We start from the raw sequence: 25,803 nt of genomic DNA, 5'->3' as shown, positions 1-25,803 counted from the left end.
CCTTCTGGAAGCTGTAGGGCTGGCCAGCGGAGGGCTGTTTCTGTTCGATTGGCTTCTGCATTCTATTGCTAGCCTTGTACAACATTTCTTCAGTGTTAGGAGCCTGTCCGGCTTCAGTCACAAACCACCCTTTTCACCTATCACCGTGGGATGAAAACGCCCAGGAGGGTGGCTTGTGAGCTCGGCCCTTCTCTCCTGGCTGAGCTGCAGGCATCCGAATAGGGGTCCTCCTCACTTCCTGTCTTGGGAGGAGCCAGCTGGAAACAGCCTGTGCATTCTGCCCAAACCTTGGTGGATAAATGCGTGTCCATTGGCCTTTTCCAGGAGGACAGCGACCCTCCGATCAGCGAGAGCTTGAGCATAGAGAACACTCTCTGGGCCGGCACTGTCATCGCGTCGGGTAAGGGCGCCCTTGTTGAGGAATGTGTTAGCAATTTGAAAAGGAAAGAAAATCCTTTTGTATAATTAGAATAATCATCTGTCAGTTGGGAAAATTAGTCGTCGGTCAGATGGTGTTTTCCACTTGCTCGCGCCCCTCCAGGGAATCAAACTGACGTCTAATTGGCCCTCGGACACTTGCGGACGTCTGTGAGAATCTGCTGTGCCAGTGGACTTCTCTGCAGCGTCCGCTCTGGGAATAGCCCTTAATTGCCTCCCGAGATTGACGTTCTAATCTGTACCAGAAATTGGGGCAGCCTGGGCCTTCTGGCCGGAAGTTGTGTCCGTGGGGGTGCCGGGCTGGCCCCGCCCATCCAGGGGCCCTGGTGCCCAGGCAAAGGCCGTGGGCCTGAGTTGGAGCCTTGGTGTCGAAAACACCAAGATGCCGTGGAGATTGGTGCCTTTTAGTTTTGTGAACACTGGGATGAAACTGGGCAGAAGGGGCTCCAGGGGCTGAGGTGTCTGCGGTGGCCGCAGTTGACCTTAGTGGGGTGCCTCTGACCTGTCGGGCACTTTGTTGAGCCCTTTGTGTGCATTACACATTTCACTTAACCCTCCCAACGTTACCATGAGGGAAGGTGCCGGTGTCATTCCCGTTCTGCAGATGAGGAAACCACGGCTCGGTGATGTTAGTAAGTTGCCCAAGGTCACACCGCAGGTAAAAGGCAAAGTGGAGGCTTGAACCCAGGCACTTTGCTCCAGAAGCAGAACTTACAGTACAGCTGTCCTTAGTGTATTACGTATGTTACGTAATAGTGTCCCCTGTTATTAACATATGATTATACTGCTGGCAACTTTCTGTCTTTGCTGTTTGTTGGAGGTTCGCTTTTTCCCTCTTCACGCACGTGTCCCTCCCGCCAGCCTGTTTTCTTCCCTTTGATGCTGCTTTGTGGCTCTTCAGTACAGCAGATGCTTGGTCAGGGTCCTCTGCGACAAGGCCTGTGGATGACGAGCACAGACCAGCACAGAGTACACACGGGGCTGCGAGTTCACCCTCCGCAGGGGCTCTGCTTAACGCAAACGGGCAGAGTTGAGCGCTCCCTTGAGGTCCTCCCACCTTTTCCTTTTCCGCTGCCTGCCTGTATTGACAGCGTGATCCGAGATGTCTCAGATCCTCCTGATGACTGACGAAGTGAGGAATGGGTCCCTGAGTTTCAGCGTGGCCACTGGGTGCTGCCGGCCATACCTTGGCCAGGCCCGAAGCCACGCCCACACCCGAGGCCACGCCTGCGTCCCCGCCCACATCCGTGGCCACGCCCACCAGGCCCTGCAGGAGCCCCTTCCCCTTCAGACTCTGCCCTCCGGCCTCTCCCCTCCCGCTTGTCCACCGCATCTCTCAGAACTGGTTTACTCTTCCTTCCCAGTTGTCTACTTTGAAGTCACGTATTAACAAGTAATTATTTTTTATTTTAAAAGTTTAATTAATGTAATTAACTTTAGAGAGCGAGTGCGAGTGGGCGGGAGGGACAGAGGGGAGGGGGAGAGAGAGTCTTCAACAAGCTCCAGGCTCAGCCCAGAGCCCAACCCCGGGGCTTGATCCCACCATCTGAGCTGAAATCAAGAGTTGGTCACTCAATTGACTGAGCCACCCAGGTGCCCCCTAACATTGCGGTAATAAATACACGTTCACACGTCTATCTGGTTTTTATTCTGGTGATTTTCTTCTCTCCTTCCTGCTTTCCTTCTTTCCATGCAGAAAAAAAAAAAAAAAAAAAAAGCAGACTCCACGCTCTCTGTGTGAACCACGAGATCATGACCTGAGCCAAAGTCAGATGCTTAATTGAGCCACGCAGGCGCCCCTAAAGGATTTTTAAGATTTTATTTTAAGTCCAGTCTCCTCCCCAACGTGGGGCTCGAACTCACGACCCCAAGATCAAGAGTCGCGTGCTCTATACCAGCTGAGCCAGCCAGGCGCCCCCAAAAGGCTTTGATCAAGCACCTCTATGTAATGCGGCCATGGTCTGTTGCTAGGCCCTGGTGCTGTGGTAGCATGCCAGAAGATTCTTGTCTCCGCCCTTGTGTTTCTAGTTTACTCTAAACTTCATACAGATTATGATTTTGAGGTGGAGGGTCTGAGATGGAAAAGGCTTCTCAGCCTTAATCTCAGAGATGAACAGCAATAAGTTTTACTTACCAGGCTCTTTTTATTTACAGTGTTTTGCTGTCATTCTCTTGTTTTGGTCTCACGGCGTTAAATGAGGATTTAATGGAATGAAGAAGAATTGAGTCTCAGAGAGGCTAAGCAACTTGCCTAAGGTCACACAGCCTAGGAGGTCCTCTCCCGGAAGGCAGAGAGTGGAAAGCAAGTTGGGACCTTGAAGAGGGGAGAAAAAAATTTCAGACCGTTTGTGAGTGGTGCTGTAGGAACAGAGAGAGCAGTGATTTCAACGATCCGGTAGCGGCACCTGCCAAGCCCTTCAGCGGGCGCAGGTTTTCAAGTGAGTCTGAGAAGCCGGACGTTTACCGTTTCTTTAGCTGGCCTCAGTTTCCCCTGCTTCTCAGTGAGTCGTTCTCTGCGCTGTGGTTCCAACGCGACCGTGAGGTTACATACGAGCCACTTCCTTCCTGGTGCTCAACTCAAGAAACGGCCGTCCTTAATGACCTTGATTAGATGAGATTTTACTTCTCTGTTCTCTGTAGAGTCTAACTCCTGGGTTTTGGTCACTCTGCTCTTATCACTTGAAAGTTTAAAAAAAAAAAGAAAACTTGCCAGGCAGCATGTAGGGTCCAGTGACATTGGCTGGCATCAATCTGTAGAGGATGCAGCTGCCACGGTAACCCGCCACCCGGCCGCTCGGCTGAGGAGTCACTGGGGTGAGACACGGAAGGGACGGCGGGGGGGGGGGGGGGGGGGGGGAGGGAGGGGGCAGGCCTGGGGCCTTGGCAGAGCAGGTGGCCCGGCTGTGTCACAGAGCCCGGTTCTTCCCAGACTCTCCAGTCCGTTGTGCCGCTGCCTCCCCCGACCCCAGCCCGGCGGGTTGATCGTGGCCACCGTGCGACCCACATGCAGTCACGCCGCGCGCCCCTCGCCCCAAGGCTTGGCGGGGTCGCATGCTTGAATGTTGCAGCAGCATCTAACTGCCGTAGACGTTTCTGAAGGCTCGCGCTCAGGGGGTAGCATTTGTCCTGTCACAGATGGGGAACAGAGGGGTCACAGGGCAGCGCTGACCCCGGGACCGCGCTGTCGTGGAGGGTTAGGAAGAACTTCGTGTGAAAGCCGACCGCAGCGGTGTGACTTGGGGAAAGAAACCAGCTGGCCAAACGGGGACGCGTCTGACTCCGCAGACGGATGGCAGAGGGTGACGGTGTGGAGAGTCAGGAGAGCTGACAGCACAGGAAGTGGGGGTCGGGTGGGGGGTGGAGGGGCTCTGGTCGGAAAGTCTTGAAGGGCTTGATCGGGCCCGGGGGGGACCAGGATGAGCCGAGAGCCTGCCCCTGGCTGAAGCGAATGCCTGTGCTTCATACCTGCTGGTAGGACAGTGGCAAACGTGGACCCAGTGTCGCCACATCTTCTGATGTTCCGGGAGAAGCCAGAATTCTTAATTTCTTTTTTTTTATGTTTTTTTTTTTTTAATTTTTTAAACGTTTATTTATTTTTGAGACAGAGAGAGACAGAGCATGAACGGGGGAGGGGCAGAGAGAGGGAGACACAGAATCCAAAACAAGCTCCAGGCTTTGAGCGGGTCAGCTCAGAGCCCAACGCGGGGCTTGAACCCACGAACTGTGAGATCATGACCTGAGCCGAAGTCGGATGCTCAACCTAGTGAGCCACCTAGGCGCCCCTCCACTAAGTTTTGTTTGTTCAGGTGGAAAAAAAAAAAGCCATTTTTCATTTTAAAAAACTGTTATTTAACTTACCTTTTTAAAAAAAATTTTTTTTAACGTTTTATTTATTTTTGAGACAGAGAGAGACAGAGCATGAACGGGGGAGGGGCAGAGAGAGAGGGAGACACAGAATCCGAAACAGGCTCCAGGCTCTGAGCTGTCAGCACAGAGCCCGACGCGGGGCTCGAACTCACAGACCGCGAGATCATGACCTGAGCCAAAGTCGGACGCTTAACCGACTGAGCCACCCAGGCGCCCCTCTTTTTTTTTTTTACGTTTTTATTTATGTTTCAGAGAGAGAGAGAGAGAGAGGGAGAGAACGAATGGGGGAGGGGCAGAGAGAGAGGAAACAGAATCCGAAGCAGGCTCCAGGCTCTGAGCTGTCAGCACAGAGCCCGACACGGGGCTTGAACTCGTGAACCGCAAGAGCATGACCTGAGCTGAAGTCAGACGCTTAACTGACCGAGACACCAGGCGCCCCTTAATTTTTTTTGCATGAAAACTCCTGCATTTCAAAGTTGGCAATGAATTCAGAACCTTTATTTATTTAGGTTTATTTATTTGTTTTGAGAGAGACGGAGAGGGAGGGGCAGAGAGAGAATCTCAAGCAGGCTCTGCGCTATCTGCGTAGGGCCCGAAGCAGGGCTCGAACTCCCGAACCCCAAGATTGCGACCTGAGCCGAAATCAAGAGTCGGACGCTTACCCGACTGAGCCCCCAGGTGCCCCAAATCCAAAACCTTTAAAGTGCTGTACAGACCAGCACAGGTCTGTGGTTTCTCTCTGGGTGACAGTGGCCGGCCTTTGGATCTTGTGGAGGTGGTTTTGGTCTTTAGCACAGGCGGAGGGTGGGTGGGGGGAGGCCATTTTCAGCGGCCTTGGGAGGCACCGAGGTCGGCTGGCGCCAGCGGGGGACCCGTTCAGAGGCCCTAGTTGTTAGGACCCTCTTGGACCCTGGACGTCGGTGACTGAGACCCACCACCTCTGTGCAGGAGTGGGTGCAGTGGCTGCGTGGCCACCCCTAGTTTAACTGTCTCCGCGGCCGCAGGCCTGCGTCACTGGAGCCTGCCATCTGCCAGGGAGTCTCCAGGGAGCTCTCCCCGGCCTGCCATCTGCTGAGCCTTCCTGGAAGGGAACCGCATCGTGTGCATTAAGCTTGGAAGGGGGACTTCGGCGTCTCCTCCCAGGGCTTTGTCCGGGGGACACAGTCCCTGTGCTTCACCTGGGCTCGGGCCCTTCCACCAACTCTGTTTGAGGCTCTCTGAGGCTTTGCATGTCCCTCTGAGGGAGGAGAGTTCAGATGTTCCAGCAGAGACTAGGTTGCTTGTGCTCCTGGGAATCTTCCCTGAAGGTTTGGCAGGGCTGGCCCCTTCTCAGGGTTCGAGCTTCCGCTCAGGTGTCCTCAACTCAGAGGCTGCTTTGCTGACCGCCCGGCACAGACCGGCAGCCTTCTCCGGCCTCCCTTCCCGTTCTTCTGCCTGAACTTCACCATGGCACCTGCCGCTGTCCGTGACTACCTGCTTCTCGTTTGCTCCCTCGCTGTCTGTCTTCCCCACCGTGTTGAGACTTGTCACGGCATACCCTGAAAAGGGCAGACAGTGGTAAACTTTTAATCTTGCCAGTTTCACCCCAAAATAGTTGTCCCAACGTACGCTGCAGCCAACCGCATGTGCGGCAGAACCCATCTCTCCGCCTCTCGGCTGACCCTGGATGTTCTCAAGCTGTGGAATTTCTGTTGCTGTGATAGGGATTGAAATGGCTTAGTTTGCATTTCTTTGATGATTCACAAAGTTGAGCATCTTTTCTAATGTCAGCTAGCCTTTGATATTCCTCCTATAAATTGTTGACTTCTAGAAAGCGCGGTATGGGGGGGGGGGTGAGAGGGAGCAGGGGAGTTCTCAGGAAAGAATTGTCTTGTGGACAGACATCCCTGCCCCCCCCCCCCCCCCACAGTAGTCTCGTTAAGACACAGTGTCTGAAAGGAATCGGACTCAGCGGGAAGAATATGCTCTAATAAGAAGAGTGTGTATTTGAACTTCCATAATTGTTTATGAAGATAGGAATGTTCTAGGCACCTCTGGAGACCTCTGAGGGCAGAGACACAAAGGACAGACCTCCACTCCCCCCAGGCTGCTGGGCCGCACGGACCAGCACTGAGCAGCGGACCTTATGGCAACGGTGCAAGTGCTCCGTATCTTTGCCGTGACTGTTGAGCACTTGAACCTGGCGAACGTGGAGTGAGAATGGGCGGCTGTATTTCACATACTACTTTCAATTGCATTGAAATCTAAACGGCTTCATGTGGCCACTAGCTACCATAGTGGTCACTGTGGCCATAGATCATCGTCTTTGTTAACAGCCCTTTGCATTATGCTTTCCTGATTTTAGGTACCGTTGTGGGTGTTGTTCTGTACACGGGCAGAGAACTCCGGAGTGTCATGAATACCTCAAATCCTCGAAGTAAGGTGTGTATGTGGTCCTAAGATGCATCTCCTTGTCAGAACTTTTTGACTTGATGTATCTTGATGATAGGTGTCGGCTGGGTGAGGGGCTAGATTTTGGCTTTTTATGTTTATTTATTTTTGAGAGAGAGAGAGAGAGAGAGCATGAGCACGGGAGGTGGAGAGAGAGGGGGACAGAGGATCCAAAGCGGACCCCACTGTGGCAGCAGAGAGCCTGATGCAGGGCTCAAACTCACGGTCTGTGAGACCGTGACCTGAGCTGAAGTCGGACGCTCAGCTGACTGAGCCACCCAGGCGCCCCCGAGGAGCTAGATTTAAAGACAGTAGGGTCGCCTGGGTTGCTCGGTCAGTTGAGCATCTGACTTCAGCTCAGGTCACGATCTCGTGGTTCGTGGGTTCGAGCCTCGCGTTGGGCTCTGTGCTGACAGCTCGGAGCCTGGAGCCCGCTTCCCGTTCTGTGTCTCCCTCTCTCTCTGCTCCTCTCCTGCTCATGCTCTTTCTCTCTCAAAAATAAATAAACATTTAAAAAAATTAAAAATCAAGATAGGAACAGCTAACAGTGTTATTTCATTTATACAGACTTACCGTCTTTTCATATACAGGTGTGTGTGTGTGTGTGTGTGTGTGTGTGTGTGTGTTTACGTACCTACAGATGCGTTCATGTAACACATAAGCAGGTATGCGTACATATGTATGTGAATTCATAAAAATGTTAAAGCTTGTAAGTTAAAAGTGTTGAGCACCTACTGTGTGCTGTGTGTTCTCCATCCTTCACCCGCATCCCACTTGACCCTCACCCCAGCCTCTGAGCCCAGGCACTTCCACGGGCTCATCTGAGCCGAGCGGTGGCCTTGAGAAGCACCGCGTTCGGCCGAGCCGCACAGCGAGGAGGAGGCAGCCTCGGGTTCCCCCACCCTGCTGATGGCCGTCTGTGGCAAACGCGGTCCACGGTGCCATCTGCCCGGTGGCGGCCCCGTTGTCGCTTCTTTCCACCGTGACCTGCCCTCCCAGCCCAGCCCCTCCTCCAGTTTCGAGGAGCCAGAAAGTACAGAACGAGTTCCTCTGTCGACACCGTGAACGAATGCCACTCACCGTCATGACCGTCCTTACGGCCGGAAGGCCGTTTGTTTGATGTTTCAGCCTTACCCTGGACCACGTTTCTGTGAAGTTCTGGCTTTGGTGTGCCAGTTACGTTTTTTTTTTTAACGTACACGTTAACGTAAATACGCAGTTGGTAAGATCCTCGTGTTCAGCAGTACAGCCCTTAAACGTCAGGTGCCCCCGGTGTCTGTGCCCTGAACTCAGGCAGCGCTGGATCAGCGTGTGGTGCGGGTCTAAGAGGTGGGGGCGGAGTCATTTTACAGGCGGCAGTGGCGGATGGCAGAGGTCATGCCACACAGAGCGCCACCAAGTGCAGCGGTAACCTGCTTATATGTTTGCAAGTCTCCATCTTCTTTTTTTCTTTTTTTAAGTTTATTTTTGAGAGAGAGAGAGAGAGAGAGTCTGTGCACGAGTGGGGGAGGGGCCGAGAGAGAGAGGGAGAGAGAGAATCCCAAGCAGGCTCTGAGCTGTCTGCGCAGAGCCCAACACGGGACTCAATCCCACGAACCGTAAGATCATGACCCGAGCCACAGTCAAGAGTCGGTTGCTTAACCGACTGAGCCACCCGGGTGCCCCAAGTCTAAATCTTCTTAATTGTTAAAAAAAAAAAAAAAAAATTGAAATCCAAATTCTTTGAGGTTCTTTGGATGTCTGTTAGGAAGTCTAGCCCACGGGGCCCGGTGTTCTCAACCGAAGGTACGGGGGCTGATGGGTCCTACCGACTCATCAGGGTGGAGGTGTTCTTGAGTGGAGGACCAGTTCTCCGGGTAGTGGACCAGCGTCCACTAGCTCTCCTTTGTGCCTTGTCCCGCAGATTGGCCTGTTTGACCTGGAAGTGAATTGCCTCACCAAGATCCTCTTTGGTGCTTTGGTGGTGGTGTCGCTCGTCATGGTTGCCCTTCAGCACTTTGCCGGTCGTTGGTACCTACAGATCATCCGCTTCCTCCTCTTGTTCTCCAACATCATTCCCATCAGGTAAGCAGAGGACGAGCCATGACATTGTCTTCTCTTTCCTCGCGGTCCCTTTGAAGAACGATGACCGGGAACTGTCAGGGTCAAGGATGTGAGCCGCGCTCTGTGGCTGTGGCATCAGGAGGGAGGGCGCCTTCCTCCCTGAAGCATCCTTTCCTGAATCAGTCTGTGCTCGGAAGATCTTGCCTTGCCTGCTTTATGCCAGGGATACCGCTCAGAGTCCTGTCTCCTCTGCCGGCTCAAGAGGTTGGGAGTGGCTACTGGGAGTGCTGCGTTGAGACGGGTCCTGAGTCCGGGCTGAAAGGGGACCACAACAGGGAGGAACCCTGAAGGCACTGTGCCGAGGGAAACGAGCCGGTCCCCAAAGGACAAATCTGTGTGATTCTCCTCCTGTGGGCTCCCTAGAGCAGTCAAATTCAGGGAGACGGAGAGTAGATGGGTGGGTTCCAGGGGCTGGAGGAAGCGGAGAACAGGGCGTTGTTTCATGGGTATGGAATTACAGTTTGGGAAGATAAAAAGTTCTGGAGACGGATGGTGGGTGACGGTGGTACAACAGGCAGATCATACTTGATACCGCTGAGCTGTGCACGGACTGGTTTCAGTAGTAAATTTGTTAACGTAGACTTTGCCACAAGTTAGAACAGCACATTATCAAAATACCTTGGCTCAGAGGACCAGTAATTAGGACAAAAAAAAAAAAAGGACTAAGACAACTACCGTTTCAGTATTTTAAAAGCATTTAAAGTTTTCAGTGTTCTATCTTAGTCCAAAATAGAAGCGCTTCACGAAAGTGAAAACTCGGGTGGGGAGTTATCTGAGAGCGGTGTTGACTCTTGTCAGATGTGGGGATTCAGCCGAAGACGCGCGTCTGTAGGCAGGGATTCCAGATGTTGTGGCCCAGATGCGTGTTAAGAGTCCTCGCCATCTGCCGAGACCCTGGGAGCCTCGCAGATGTGCTGTTATTAACCTGTTTGCTCTGGTCGTCTGACTAGTCTGCGTGTCAACCTGGACATGGGCAAGATCGTGTACAGCTGGGTGATTCGGAGGGACTCGAAAATCCCCGGGACCGTGGTTCGTTCCAGCACAATCCCCGAGCAGCTGGGGAGGATTTCCTACTTGCTCACAGACAAGACAGGTGAGCTGTTTCCTGGGCCTTCCCAGGCTTCTGGGTGAGGCGGGTGCCTGGATTCTCTTTCTGGAGGTGTTAGAGAATGTGCTCCTGGACCTTTGGATGAGGGCTGATTATTTGGCGACGGTGACCGTGATGGTCGTCGCCATCGTCAAGCGGCAAAGACTTACGCGGTACTAATTACGCACGGGGCGCTCTTCTGGGTGTTTAGTTAACCCTCCACCTAATCTTGTGGGCATTTTTATCCCCATTTTACAGACGAGGAAGTGAGGCACAGGGAGGTTTACTGTCTTGTCAGAAGCGCAGGGCGACAGAGCAGGCAGTCTGGCTTCAGGCCCTCATAACCACACCCCAAAATACTTTGCAGTTTAATATCAGAGTGACTGAGAGCAAGGCCGGGGGCATGGCGATACCTGGGCTTAAGCTTCATCCCTACCATTTGGCGGCCGTGGGACAAAAGAGCGTCCGTTATAAAGGTCTGGGGTGGCTCACCAAATCAGAGAGAAATTAGGTTTCAGGAGGGAGCAGAGCCAGAGAATTTCTGGGTATGTTAGCATCAGAATCCCCGGGTTAGTCTCTGTGGGACTCCATGACTGGGGTGAACTTGATTCTGTTCGTCTTCTGTCCAGGTATCTGTCTGCTCGAGGTTCAGACATAGAATAGAATCTAGTGCACGTCCTGGGCCACCATCCTGGCCGATGGAATGAGTCAGACACCCTGACCATCCCAGGGAGGGACGGTGGTCGTGTCCCCGTGGAACCCCAGGATGCCGTTTCAAAAGAAAAGGAATTAGGTTCTGGGCAGGCCAAACAACACAGAGGTCTACCCGGCTGGGGCAGTGTGGAGGCCAGCGTAAACACCTAGCAGTAAACTCTCAGGAAACGGCAGCCGTCGTCACGGTGAACGACAGCCCCAGGATGTGGGCACAGTTACTCGATTTGTCTTGTGTTTCAGGAACGCTTACCCAGAATGAGATGGTTTTCAAACGGCTCCATCTGGGCACCGTGGCCTATGGCCTCGACTCCATGGACGAAGTACAGAGCCACATTTTTAGCATTTATACCCAGGTAAATCCTTCTGTTTTGACACTTGAAACAGTTCCTTTGCATTTATTAACAGTTGTGTTGAGCTGTCGTTCGTAACACTGTCCAGTTCGCCCATTTACAGTGTGCCCTTCGGTGGTTTTTGGTTTATTTACAGTTTCGTCGTCATCACCCAGGAGAGAAATCACATCCCTGTTCGCCGTCATTCCCGCTCTCCCCCCCGCCCCCACCTCGTCTTCCAAACCCATGGTGACCTTCGGTCCTTTGGTTTTGGACGAAATTGCAGTTGAGGGGCGCCTGGGTGGCTCAGTCGGTTGGGCGTCCGACTTCGGCTCAGGTCACGATCTCACGGTTCGTGAGTTCGAGCCCCGTGTCGGGCTCTGTGCCGACAGCTCGGGCCTGGATGGAGCCTGCTTCGGATTCTGTGTCTCCTTCTCTCTCTGCCCCTCCCCAGCTTCCACTCTGTCTCTCTCAAAAATAAATACATGTTAAAGAGAAATTAAAAAAAGAAAAAAAGAAATTGCACTTGAGACTTCCCCATCTACCTCCTTCCCAGAGTTAACCTGCTGTACGGAAACGCTTACGGCTGTTAGGAGAAACCTAAGAGAAACTTGTTTGCCCTTTACCGAGTGCCAGAAATAGCTTTGAGAGCCTCCTGGTTCGTGTCACTTCCTGGTCAGGAGCCAACGCAGCGGGAATGAGCCACCTGCTCCCGAAACAGTGTCACCCATCAGCTTCCGTGTCAACCCCGCGACTGCGTGCGGGAGAGTAGCCTGTCAGAGATGGCCTTCCGCTCTGCTGCTGCTCCCACATCTTTTCCCACAGAGTTTTTAAAAATCGATCCTTTTTTCGCAGAAAGGTATTGCTAACATTCCTTAAAAGTCACACCAGTGGCTCCCACCTCGGCTCCTCGGAATTGCTGCTGATGTTTTCAATACAAAATGGAACAAAAGCAAGGAATACCCGAGAGATTCTGATGCGTTACGATTAGGGGCGGGCTGGGCTTCTGTGTGTGTGTGTGTGTGTGTGTGTGTGTGTGTGTGTGTGTTTAATTATTAAAAAATTTTTTTAATGTTTATTTTTGAGAGAAAGAAAGACTGAGTGGGAGAGGTGCAGAGAGAGGGAGACACCAAATCCGAAGCAGGCTCCAGGCTCCGAGCTGTCAGCACAGAGCCCGATGTGGGGCTCAAACCCATGAACCGTGAGATCATGACCTGAGCTGAAGTCGGATGCTTAACCGACTGAGCCACCCGGGCGCCCCTGGGTTTCTGTGTTTTAATCTTAAAATGAGGGGGCGCCTGGCTGGCACAGTCAGTTGAGCATCCGACTCTTGATTTTGGCTCAGGTCACGATCTCATGGTTTGTGGGTTCGAGCCCCGGGTTGGGCCCTGTGCTAACAGGGTGGATCCTGCTTGGGATTCTCTCTCTCTCTTTCTCTCTCTCTCTCTCTCTCTCTCTCTCTCTCTCTCTGTCTCTCTGCTTCTCCCCTGCTTGTGCTCACTCGCTCTCTCTCTCAAAAATAAAAAAACTTAAAAAAAAAAAAACAACATAAGATGACATACCAACAGATGCCTTGGTAATTCTGAGACACATCAGGGCTAAGTGCTTACCCGCGGGTACATGTTGTGGCTCTCGTTTGGAGAGGAGAAGAAAGAGGCCGGGTTTTACTTAAATTTGTCAAAATAGACGATGATTTTGTTGTCAGAAATCCAGTTAGAAATGTGCAGGAAGTATTTCTCTAGAGGGGTTAAAGGTGGAATCCAGGAGTACTGCATGGCACAGTTCTACCGGGCATTTAATTTTCCGGGACATTCGCTGGTAGGCATGCCCGGGTTTCCAGGTTATCTCCTAAAAACGGCAGAGCAGGAGATGCAGCTGGGAAGTGGGAGTGGGTTTTAAATTTTTTTTTTTTTTTCAACGTTTTTTATTTATTTTTGGGACAGAGAGAGACAGAGCATGAACGGGGGAGGGGCAGAGAGAGAGGGAGACACAGAATCGGAAACAGGCTCCAGGCTCTGAGCCATCAGCCCAGAGCCTGACGCGGGGCTCGAACTCACAGACCGCGAGATCGTGACCTGAGCTGAAGTCAGATGCTTAACCGACTGCGCCACCCAGGCGCCCCTGGGAGTGGGTTTTAAATGGAGGACAGTTAATTTGATTTATGTAATGTTCTTCTGTACAGTCAGTGGTGAAACTCCTGTAGTTTCTTCGAGGCTCCCCGTGTGGGCATCTGTGGCTTGTCTCCAAACGGGTCCATGGACCATTTTCAAAGATGTACTTTAGGATTCCTGAAAAATCACGAGGACTCTGTTGGACAGGAAGGAAAGGCCACAGCCAACCCCCGTTCCTGCCCCTCTCTCTGACCTGTCTTCCTCTGTGGCACCGGTGCCCCCAGGGCTCTGTCCCAGCTCCTGTACCTCCGTCCTAGGCGGTCCCTTCCCCCCCCCCACCCCCGGCTTCCATTGCTCTGCAGATACTGGTGTTCCCCCTCGCTGTCTGCACCCCAGCCCTTCTCACTCGCTAGAGCGAAATTCCGCTCTCCCTTGCTCGGCTGTCTGCAGTCTCCCTCCTGGCCCCCCCGCACGGTTTTCCTGCTTCTCCTCTTGCTCAGGGGCCCCCCTTGTACCGTCAGCTCCCTCTTGGGGCTGAGACTTGCACGTGGTCCAGGCGTGGCCTTCATGCCCACCCTCCTCCCTCCCCCCACCTCCCCCAGGGCAGGGGAGCTGGCTCGGAAGGGACTCTTCCCTCTGAACCATCGGCCCCCAAATGCCTTCCGGGCCCCACCCGAGGGGGTCCACCGTGTGGGTTCTCACGCTTACCGGCGCCTGGCCGGACACCCCTGCCTCTCCAGCCCCCTTCTCAGCACCGCTGGCCGGCCGATGATTACACTGCACGGCTTCACGGTCACGGTGCGTGTCCCCCGGCAGGAGACACAGCCTGGCGCGTTTCGGTGGTGCTTTTGTGAGTTTGTGGTGTTTACAGAAACCATCCCTTCTCGGGGATATTTGCGTAGCTCAGCTTTTATGGTCCGTTTTCACCTTAGCACAGATAGCACTCATAGTAAAGTGTTAAAAGGCAGAAACGACACGTCTTAACCATGAACTCTACCCCACACCCCTTCCTTAGCGGAAGCTCGTGAATTGATTTGCCCGTCCTGGCCTTGGATTTAAAATGCCTGGGTGTTATAGGGTTAGGTTGTCTGGAGACTGGAGTGAGCTCAGAATAACAGTACCCGCCCACCTCAGCGAGGTGTGTCCTTTCTTTTCTCATGACATCTAAAAATCCTGCAGTGGGCACATAAATACTTTTGTGATGGGGTTATGGAGGCTTTCCCGGGTGTTTAAAACAGCCATAAAATTCAGCTATGTTGTGTCCCTTTCAGTAACTTTGTTAGTAAGTTTACAGAGTTGTGGAACTATAACTAAATTAGACCACTGCAACCCAATTTTAGAATATACCCACCACCCGAAAAGATTCTCCTGAGCCCATTACAGTCACTCACTTAAATTTAGAGTTGGATAATGGGATTTTTGTGCCAGTGTTTCATGAAGCCCAGTATTTGGAGCAACTGGGTCAGATCACTTGGGACAGAATCTCTAAACATAAAACTTGTAACAAGTGAGCCTTCCGAACAACAGCAGTGTTTGAAAACAGCTGCTATGAATCTGAAGTTTCCCCTTATTTTTCAGAACATCAGTGTCTAAATCCGTGGACCCTAAAACAGTTTGCAAGATGACCCGTGGAGTACCGAAGAAAAGTCACTCTTTATTTTCATCTTCAAAATTAAAGCAACATTTATTTTTATTTTTATCTTTTTTTTAAAGTTTATTTTTGAGAGACAGAGACAGAGTGTGCGTGGGGGAGGGGCAGAGAGAGAGAGAGAGAGAGAGAGAGAGAGAGAGAAGCAGGCTCTAGGCTCTGAGCCGTTGGCAGAGTTCTACACAGGGCTCGAACTCATGAACGGCAAGATCATGACCTGAGCCGAAGAGTGACGCTTAGCTAACTGAGCCACCCAGGCGCCCCTAGGATACATTTCGTTGCTGCAGAAGAAATAAAGAATGTAGATAGGCACGAAGAAAAAACATAGATTTACACTGCCAAACTGTTCCTCTGCTTTTGCGTGTCTGGAGGGAGGTATGTTTTGTTTCTGTGTATGTTTCTTTTTCCTTCTCAACACGAAGCCGTCATACTTTCCTAATTCTTTTTAACTTGAGCGGAGCATCAGAATTGTGTGTGAGGTTTAGAAAATCTCTCTCTGTATCTATATCTATGCTTGGGCCTTACTGCATTCTTTAGGTATAGAAGGCCCGAACATATATATTTCTTAAAATCTTTATTGGTTATTCTGAGAAGTGTTTCCAGTTAAGAACCACTGTTAGAATATCACTATCAAACTTACTTTTCTTCACACGCACACACACACACGCACGAGCCAACTTAACTTTTTTTCACTCGTGTCAGTGATTATGATAATTTTAATGGTTTTCTAACAGGGCCGGGACTAGGGTAAGGAGACTGAGGTATGCCCCCAAGGAGCAAAACTTAATCAGATGCCGGAAAAAACCCGCAACAACCCCAAACACAGCAGTCAAGATAAATCCTATGGTGATGCGATATTTAAAAAATTCAGGCAGAAGTCCGTGATGAACACAGTTCTGCAGTTTGGAATCGATGGGATCCAGCTCTGGATTAGCACAGTGAAGTCTCCCCTCCCTCACCCTAGTCCAGGCCCTGGCTTTGTACCCCGGTTCTCAGCCCTGGCACGGTGACGTATCGGGCCGGATCGTTCTTCGTTGTGTGAGCTGTGCGTCGCGGGATGGTCAGCAGCGCCCTTGGCCTCTACCATGCAGATGTCTGTAGCACCTCCAGCTGCCTGTGTCATGCTGGAGGATGTCTGTTGAGCGGTAAACGTTGTGGTTATTCAGTCGCTTAATCATCCTGTACCTCCGTGGACCCATCTGGAAGTAGTGGGTGTGAGCCTGTCTCTGTGGGGGTGGCCCTTTGAGGTTAATGAGCTCTCAGCTTTGAGCTTTATTTGGGGAGTGAAGCAGGGCTGTCGAAACAGGAGTCCTTCCTCTTTGATGTGACTGTATTTTTACCAGTGGCGGCCCATTCCTAATATCCGTGAGTGTTACGAATGCTCGTAAGTGGTGACGTTTTCATTGCACTTCAGAAAGAAAAGGGATGCTTGTGGTGACTGAGCATTGAGTTTTTGCATTAATCTCTCCTCCGGTACAGAGACTGGAGTTCTCGCTGGGGCGCGTCCCTGCCGTGGATCGATAACGAGAAATGGAGGTCTATGGTTCATTTTCACCTCTGCGTCTCGTGTGTTGGCTGGGATATGTCAAATGACCTCGAAGCATTATGTAGTGCGAGGTTCCCGCCCGAGGGCCGGGGCCAGGGGCCCTTGGACGTGGGGGTCTTGACTCCTCCTCTAGCTTCTGACCTCATGTGGAGCTGTGCTGTGCCCCTTCCACGAGAGGACCGGTGGTGTCTCCCCAGGGCGAAAAGAGCTGTAACCAGCCTCTGTGGATACCACATCTGTTTTTATTTTCCCCTGGTATTTTTTAAGTAAGGAGAAATGTGTGTGGGTTAAAGGGCCTGTGGGGAGGAGGCTGGAGATAAACACTGTACGACGTGAAACTCTTCCATATGGGCAACGTGAGGGTGTTTGAAGACCGGGCCCTAATACTCATGCTGGCAGAGCCCCTGGGAATTCCCAGCACCTTAACGATCTACGTGGATTGCCATTCGGTGTGTGGATGAGCCTTTTCTTTGACAATTAAAAGCCAGTTTCAGAATCGGCGATTCTAATTCCTCCTCCCTGAGACCTCTTGGTTGGAAAGGGGGATGATTGTTGATTGGGGAGAGAGACAAACGAACGTGGGGACATTACACCAACCCCTGTGATGTTGGTTGGGGCCAATCAGCCTCGCCTTCTGACTTGTTGTCAGATGGTGCCCTGGTCTGGACGCGAGGTCTTTGCAAAGACCTGAGCGGCCGTGTCTCTCTCTCTGCCTCGCTCTAGACTGGTTTCCCCTGGGATACAAAACCCCAAAGCTCTGTGCCAGCCCACATTTGAAATACTGCTCGAAGCATGTGACTTCTGCAGACGTGACATCAGATTGCTGGTAAAATCCAGAGGTGTGCAAAGGATGCCCTTCGCTCGTCCTCTCCTTCAAACCCGCTATCTGCAAACCTTGCCGGCCAAAGCGATGGCTTGGTCAGAGGTCTTGCTGTTGCCCTGATGTTAGATAATAATTTGGCCCAGGTGCTGAGGAATGTGGGCAAAATGAAGACACGCGTCTGTGGCTAGAACATAAATTACAGAGCTCAGAGAGAACGTTCTGGATTTGGTCTTTCCAGCGGAGAGGACCTTTCTGTAAATCTTCAGTCCTTGTTATAATTTTAGAGGTAAATTCTTTATAATTAAAAGCACTTGGCAAATAATGATTCATTTAAACTGGAGTTCTGATTCATTACCCTAATTATCGTAACCATGCAGTGCCCTTTGGCCTGGAAGTGAAACTCGTGTCCTCTTGGCACCAAAGGTTAACAGAGCAGGAAGCCGGAGCACTGTGTGTGCCTGTATGACCAGAATAATTTAGTAATTGTCTAATTACCTGAGGAGTCTAATGCCACTGCTAAAAATAGTATTAAAAAATTAAATGAAAGTCGTTTTCTTCTCATCTGTTCTCTATTTTGGGCAACCACATGTTCACGGGTAGAAGACGGGATTCATTCTAAAAGATCGGGTCCCTTCTCTTCTGCTGGATGAAATACGTTTCTAATGGACCGTGGGCTCCAGTCGCTCCCGAAACTTCTCTGACTTCCGGGGCTCAACCGTGGAGCAAGACTATGTTGCAGGGTTCTTTTCGTCCCAAACTGTGATGTAAAACCCAGAACTGCTGTCGGCCAATTTGATATTTATTTCTTCCTGGAAATAGAAAAAAAAAAAAAATCCTGTCCGGGCAAGATGTGCCACCATCGCCTTAGCAACACAAAGTTGTTCATTTGCTCCTCAAATACCGGTGCGTACCAGGCACTGCCGTGGGCCCTAGGATTGTGGTGACAGATAACACACACATGGACAAGTTCTGTTCTCACGGCTTAACGGGAGAGTCGTCAGGTCAACAAGTCGGTTTTAGCCGGAACACGACATCCCGCATTGCAGTGTGGAAGCATGACTTCTGGCAGGAAGATAAGCTGGGGCTCTTGCGGAGGGCCTTTCTGAGGATGCAGCGTTTGAATCGAGACCTTCAGTGATGAGATGGAGTGAGCCAGCCCTGCTGAGATCTGGGAAATGATGTGCCCGGCAGAGGGCAAGGCAGGTGCAAAGGCCCTGAGGCAGGAAGGAGCGTGGCAGTGTTCAGAGAACAGGAAGGCCAGTGTGGCTGGAGCAGAGAGGAGGATGAGGAACGTGGCAAGAAGGGAGGTTACAGAGGTGGGCAGGGGCTGACCAGGTAGGCTCCATGGACCACGGGAGGGCATCTGAGGTCTGTAAAATATGGAGCACAGGACAGCCCCTGCAATAGAGAATCATCCTCCCCACGTGTTGGTAGCGCCCAGTTTGAGAAGCCCTGACCTCACCGGCCTCGCCTGCAACGCAGTGGGGGCTTCGCTCTGTCAGAGGCCCTGATGCCACCGAAAGGAAGATGGATTGACTTGTTCACGGGTAGAATGACCCGCATCCCCTGAATTGTAATTTTTCCTCCGTTTCGCTGTAAATGATTGGGCTCCTGAAAATTACTTGCCGTTGAGCGCGGTGCCACTGCAGATGTCGTCTGAGTGCTGTGCATTGAAGCCACGCGAAGAAAAGCAGTGTCTCCACGTGGTTGCTCTTCCACACATTCTAGACCCTTCTGTGTCTCCAGTCATCCTCCTTGTTCTTTTGTCTTTCCTGTAGCAATCCCAGGACCCGCCTGCTCAGAAGGGCCCCACGCTCACCACCAAGGTGCGGCGGACCATGAGTAGCCGTGTGCACGAGGCCGTGAAGGCCATCGCCCTCTGCCACAACGTGACTCCCGTGTACGAGTCCAACGGCGCGACCGACCAGGCCGAGGCTGAGAAGCGCTATGAAGACTCCTGCCGCGTGTACCAGGCCTCCAGCCCGGACGAGGTAAGCCGCCGGCAGGCGTGGCGAGGCGCCGAGAGACGCCGTGCGCCTCTGTTCCACACGCCGGGCGTGGGGTTCCCCGGGGAGCCACCCGTGAGCAGACACGAGCCAGGGTGGCGCGGCCCTGCCAGGGAAATACACTTTTCCACGCGTGCAGAACTTCCTTCCCCTGGAGGAAACACTCTTGGACTTAAGATATGTCCCAAACGTGGGGCGCCCGGGGGGGCTCGGTCGGTTGAGCGTCCGACTTCGGCTCAGGTCATGTTCTCACGGTTCGTGGTTCGAGCCCCGCATCGGGCTCTGCTGACAGCCCGGAGCCTGGAGCCTGCTTCGGATTCTGTGTCTCTCTCTCTTTCTCTGCCCCTCCCCCATCCTCTCAAAAATAATAAATAAACAAAAAATTATAAGTACTCAGGGCATCTGGGTGGCTCGGTCGGTTGAGCGTCCAACTTCTGCTCAGGTCATGATCTCACAGTTCGTGAGTTCGAGCCCCGCGACGGACTCTGTGCTGACAGCTCAGAGCCTGGAGCCTGCTTCGGATTCTGTGTGTGTGTGTGTGTGTGTGTGTGTGTGTGTGTGTGTCTCTCTCTCTCTCTCTCTCTCTCTCTCTCTCTCTTTGCCCCTTCCCTACTCACCCCCTGTCTCTATCTATCTCAAAACTGAATAGACATTAAAAAATGTTTTTTAAAAGTCAATGAGGATACTCAGAGTACTTCATTAAAAGAAAGAAGAAGAAGAAAAAAAAGATCCATCCCAAGTACACAAACAGCCAAGAGGTGTTGCTTGTGATTCAGATGGCCAGCACATAAGGGTCCCGTTTAATCCACATCCTCCCTTTTTTAAAAACATCAGCCTTATTAAGATACAATCCACATGCCATACAGTTACCCATTTAGCATGTACAGTTCACTGTTTATGTTTAGTATCCTCACGGCCTGAGGCCTCCATTACGCGATCAGGGGGAGAACGTTTTTATCCCCCTTAAAGGAGGCACTCCATCCCATATCTTCTCCTGGACTCCTGCCCCCCTCCCCCCCCCAAGCTCGCTGTCTCCGGATTTGCCGAGTCTGGACGTTTCACACAAATGGAAATTTACAGTATGTGACACGTGTGTCTGGCTTCTCTCACTTCGTGTTTGTTTTGAAGACGCATCATGCAGTGGTACGTCTCAGCCCTTCATGCCTCTCTGTGCACGAATAATGTTCCATCGTGTGGATAGTACTACATTTTGTGTATCCGTTTGTCAGTTGATGGACTTTCGGATTGCTTCTTTTTTTCTTTTATTCTTTTGCCGCCGCGGACCTTTGTTTCACAAGTGTTTGGTGTATCTTTGGAGAGAATCTTCATTTCTCTTGGCGTATCTTTAGGAGTAGGACTGCCGGGCTGTATGGTCAAAACTACGTTTGACCTTTTCGAAACTGCCACACTGCTCTCTCAAGGGGCTACGTTATTTTGCATCCCCACCAACCACGTGTAAGGGTTCCAGTTTCCCTCCTTCTTTGCCATCATGTGTCCTTGTCGGGCCTTTTGATTCTGGCCATCCTAGGGAGCGTGACGTGAAATCTCCCTCGGGGTTTTCATTTGCATTTCCTTGATGGCCACGAAGGCTGAGCAGCTTTTCATGTGCTTCTTGGCTATTTGTGTATCTTCTCTCCAGTGTCCTTTGCCCCCTTTTACTTATGTGTCTTTTTGTTGTTGAGTTGAAAGAGGTTTTTTTGTATATTCTAGACCAGAGTCTCTTATGGGATATATGATTTGCAAGCAATTTCTCCTATTCCGAAGGCTGTCTTTGGACTTTCATGATGGCGTCCTTTGAAACACTAAAGCGTTCTGATGAAGTTTGGTCAGCCACGTCGTTGTTTATACGTAATAAGCACGTTATTTTGCTAGGACCACAAGGACTCATCTGATGCCATGTTCAAGAGCAGAGAGTCTCGTAGCACGGCTGATCTTTATTTTTTGTAACAAGCCCCTAATTGGTTTTCCTCCCGGGGTCTCATATGATGGGAGCACTCTGCATACGTGTAGCAGAGCACTTGGCCAGTATGAAAATAATACATTCTTTGCCTTCCTGACTTGAGTATGATTCAGGCATAGGGAACGTTCTGGTCTTTTTTCCTTCTCCCTCCTTCCCTTCCAGAAAACTTGTATTCTGATTACGAAAGCCATTACATTTCAGGATAGAAAATTTGGACACTTCAGACAACTATAAGAAGAAACTGGGTCACTTGCAGTCTCGTTCTTAAAAGATGACAATAGGCAACTTTCCTTGAGCATCTGATACCTGTCAGATCACATTTGAAGTGCTTTCTGTGTATTATCTTAGTTAATCTTTCTAGCAACTAAGAGGTACTTTTATTATCTCGATTTTCAGAAGAGAAACATCCAGGACAGAGAGGTTAAACATTTAGCCTAAAGTCACCTGGATTTTTTTTTTTTTTAAACTTTTTATTCTGGAAATCATTTCAGACTTACAAAGAAAGTTGTAGAACTCGTACTCAGAATTCCCCTTTTACCAAAACTTCACTCAGATTCCTCCAATGTTAGCTTTTTTCTACCTGTGCTTTATCAGTCTCTCTCACCTTCGAAGAGTGAGCTGCAGACATGATCCTTATTTGCCTTTTTTTTTAAGTTTATTTATTTTGAGAGCAGGGGAGGAGGGAGAGAGAGAGAGAGACAGAGACAGAGAGGGAGGGAGGGAGAGAGAGAGAGAGAGACAGAGAGAGAGAGAGAGAGAGAGAGAGACTCCCAAGCAGGTTCTGCACTGCAGTGTGGAGCCCAATGTGGGGCTCGAACCCACGAACCCTGAGATCATGACCTGAGCCGAAGTTAGACGCTTAACCAACTCAGCCACCCAGGCGCCCCCAATCTTTTTTTGCTTTTAAGTGTTTAATTTTTTTTTCCTAAAAAACAAGGACATTCATCAGAATCAGAAATTAACATTGCTACAGTAGTACAGTTCTCTGTCCTGCAGGGGTTATTGAAATGTCATCAGTTGTCCCATGACTTAGCTTCTACTTAGCTTCACGAGAAAAAAAAAGAAAGAAAAAAAAAAGAAAAAAAAAAAAAAGAATCCCCCTGCCCCCCCCGCAACCCCGCCATCAGAATCCAACCCAGGAACACACGCTGCATTCTGCTGTCACACCTCTTGTCTCCTTAAATCTGGAACAGCTCCTCGGCTTTCCTGGACTTTCATGGCCTTGACGCTTTTGAGCAATACAGGCGATTATCTTGTAGAACGTTCCTTGGTTTGGGTCTGACAGTTACGGGGCAGGCTCCGTGTCTGTGTCGTTGCCGCTGTCCTCAGTGCGCGTTTTAAGGAGGCGCGTGCTGTTGGCCTGTCCTGCTCTCAGAGATGCTAACGCGGCAAAGTTTCCCTTCCCCTTGCTGATTCATCGTATCGCGGCAGCCCCCTGAGTGACAGGGCCAGGGTTTTAACCCAGGGGACGTCTTGTCAGAACCCGAGCTCTTAGTCATTTTCCTAAATTATTTTCTAGAGGCCACTGAGAAGTTTTTGATGTGTGATCTTCCAGTATCTTTTTTCTTTCTTAATATTTTATTTCTCAGGGATCTCTGCATCCACTCTGGGGCTCGAACTCACCACCCTGAGATCAAGAGTCGCATGCTTCACGGGCTGAGCCAGCCGGGCACCCCCAATATCTTTTCATAGGTTTTTAACTGAAAAGGGAATTTTAGCATAGAGTTTCATACCCTCTGTTTTAAACTTGGTATTTCATCATCCCTCTTTCCCAAATTTTTGAATAGTCTTAAAGACAGCTTTTTATAATTATGTGTATGTACCCCAATACCTTTTTTTAAATGTTTTTATTTATTTTTTTTTTATTTAAAAAAAAATTTTTTTTTTTGAGACGGAGAGAGACAGAGCATGAGAGACAGAGCATGAACGGGGGCGGGTCAGAGAGAGGGAGACACAGAATCTGAAACAGGCTCCAGGCTCCGAGCTGGCAGCACAGAGCCCGATGCGGGGCTCGAACCCACGGACCGCGAGATCATGACCTGAGCCGAAGTCAGACGCTCAACCGACTGAGCCACCCAGGCGCCCCAATGTTTTTATTTATTTTTGAGAGAGCGTGAGCCGGGGAGAGGCAGAGAGAGAGAGAGAGGGAGACACAGAATCGGAAGCAGGCTCCAGACTCTGAGGTGTCAGCACAGAGCCCGACACGGGACTCGAACCTACGAACCGCGAGATCATGACCCGAGCTGAAGTCGGACGCTTGACTGACTGAGCCACCCGAGCGCCTCCTAGAATCATTTTTAAACCATCTTACTCTTCCCTCAGCATTACAAGGGCTTCCAGTTGTTTTTTGTTGTTCATTTTAGGGAGGGACGGGGCTTCTCTGGTAAATGAAGTGTTTCGAAGGTCCAGACTAATTGGAGAACATCGGTGAGCCTGGTGCTTGATGGCGTTTGGGGAGGGGCGGGGTTACCGCAACGAGACCCTGTTCCAAACTTCAAAAATTAAAGGACTTTCGGATGTGGCTTTCCCTGTCCAGTAGCTTCTTTCTCCTTCTTGGGGGCACTGGATTGTGGCCCCTGGGGGATGACCCCTTGTCATCTGTCCTTCTTGGGGGCACTGGATTGCGGCTCCTGGAAGGCGACCCCTTGTGGTCTGCTTGGTGTTTATGGAACAGCACAACTGTGCACCCAGTTCATCCGTGACCACTGACATTTGAACCCGATTTCCAGGCGTGAAGGATGTTGCAACCCTTGGCCAGATTCTGAGATGGGCCTTGTGTGTAGAGCGAGGGAGAGTGGGAGGAGGATGGATGTGGATGATCCGACCCATTTCTTCAGACTTGTGCTGTAATAACCAAAAACTTCAGATCTGTCATCATCTCTCCACCGAATTTAGTCTGTTTGATCTTGCTTTTCCATCTGGAACTGGGAGACACTATCCCTGAATAGATGTCTAAGAGGGCCAGATTCTGGGTAGTTATGGGCAGAGGACCAGTAGCTTGGAGGGGGTTTAATGGGATTGGCATTTGAACAAGTTTCAGAAATGACGATCCGATCAGTACCGCTCCCTGTGAGCTCCTAATTTTGGCTATTGATCGGCACGCATACGGGAGGCCTTCAACGCCTGTCCCAGGCTCCTGGTTCCCACCCAACTTTGATATATTTGGTTTAGGGCCGGGCAGAGTTTTTCCATGAGGGTTAATCTTTCACAGAATGCTTTGTGCTTCTCCGCTCCTGTTCATAAATTCCACTCAGATTCAGATTTCTCTTGTTTTTCTAAGATTCCGAGTAGTGATTGAAAAAAAAAGAAAAAAAAGAGGTGTTTTCTTTTGGTCTTTTGTGTCTTCACAGAGGTCAGTGCCCCCCCCCCCCCAGCTTTATTTATTATCGTATAGTTATTTCGCGTTTATGGCGATTATGTGAAAATACAGATAAAATAAAAAGCAAACTGTCATCCTGCTAACTAAAGGTGTAACTGCTATTAATATTTTACTGACCTGCCTTCCAAACTATTTCAAAAGATGTAGCGTGCATCTTCTGAAAATACAAATTTCTGTGTATAAATACACCAGGTGGCAGAAAGGAGGCTAAATCTAGTTCCAGCAAAATCTTTCAGAAAGCTGTACTGTTTCTAAATCCCTGTAGGATTCCGCATCGACTTGGCTGCGTCTAGAATCCCACCTTTGAAATTCTATATCAATAAAACATTGCCGGTCTAGGCAAGGTCACGTGTACGGAATCCACATAGAGACCAGCACTCGTTTTACTTCGGAGGCTGCCTGAATAATTTCTACCAGTTGGGGTGGGATTCATTTCCTGTAACAGAAAGCAGGATTTCCTAGATTTGTTTCCTGTGCACATTCTGCTTTGGAAGGCTTGCCGTGTCTTTATGCAGCTATTGATTACAGCCCGAGGGGCGCTGGGCCCTGCCTGCCACCATGCAGTAACTCCCAGCGGAAATGAACTAGATCTAATCTGGCCAGAGAGAGGTGCTCCTGGGTGCCCGGCCCGGACAGCATTCCGTCACTTACTTCCCAGGTGTTTGTCAGCGTCACGGGTGTGGTGCGGTGGGAGAGGGTGGAGGGGTCGTGGTCGTGATGCAGTCTTTTCTAACGAGTTCGTTTCTTGGCGTGAATGGTCAAGGAGGTGCTCTCCTAAGGCAGGTAGAACCAACCCTGCGATTCATTCGTTCGTCTTTTTCAGGAATTCTTTCATATGAAAAAAACAAAACACAACTTTTTTTAGGCATGTGAAATCACAAGTACTTATGTCTTCATTACAGAAAAAGTAACAATGTAGATTCAAAAGAGAAGTTGATAAACGTTAATTTTATCCACCACGTAGAGATTACAGTTTACATTCTGTTACAGATTTTCCCCAAGCACATGTGTCTCTATGTAGAAACATAATTGCATGTTTCTGTGGTGCAGATTCATCGTGTAGCCCAGGGAAGGAAGGAGGGTGAAGTGAGTGAAGTCACATCCCTTACCAAATCCTATGGCTGTCACATTCCTGTTGGATTTCTGTCTGCAACAAGTGTGTGTGTGTGTGTTTATGTATCCGTGTTTGTGTATATGTAGGGGTGCTTGTGTGTGCACACACATGTGCCCTGTGAGTACGTGTGTGTGTGTGTGATGTGTGTTCTGATTGAAAGTTTCTCGATGCCTTGGCCATGCCTTGAATAGCTCACTAATTTCAGAACGATTAATTACAAGTTCTCATCGCGTATAGGGTGTTCTGCA

At 50.5% G+C, this 25,803-nt stretch overlaps 1 protein-coding gene across 3 annotated transcripts in view; it reads left to right on the top strand.

Moving 5' to 3' along the window:
* The window catches only part of ATP9A (ATPase phospholipid transporting 9A), a 130,420-nt gene that overhangs the window by 61,062 nt on the left and 43,555 nt on the right, over nucleotides 1-25,803 (top strand). For all 3 annotated transcript variants that reach the window (XM_078443946.2, XM_078443947.2, XM_078443948.2), the window contains exons 9-14: nucleotides 325-400; nucleotides 6,650-6,726; nucleotides 8,639-8,799; nucleotides 9,789-9,931; nucleotides 10,880-10,992; nucleotides 18,875-19,087. In XM_078443946.2, coding sequence (XP_078300072.1) covers nucleotides 325-400; nucleotides 6,650-6,726; nucleotides 8,639-8,799; nucleotides 9,789-9,931; nucleotides 10,880-10,992; nucleotides 18,875-19,087 — 783 coding nt within the window. The remainder of the gene's footprint in view (nucleotides 1-324; nucleotides 401-6,649; nucleotides 6,727-8,638; nucleotides 8,800-9,788; nucleotides 9,932-10,879; nucleotides 10,993-18,874; nucleotides 19,088-25,803) is intronic.

This window comes from Panthera onca, chromosome A3 (assembly GCF_046562875.1).
Source record: "Panthera onca isolate mPanOnc1 chromosome A3, mPanOnc1 haplotype 2, whole genome shotgun sequence".
Classification (NCBI taxonomy): Eukaryota; Metazoa; Chordata; class Mammalia; order Carnivora; family Felidae; genus Panthera; species Panthera onca.
This window is presented reverse-complemented; position numbering and strand designations above follow the sequence as displayed.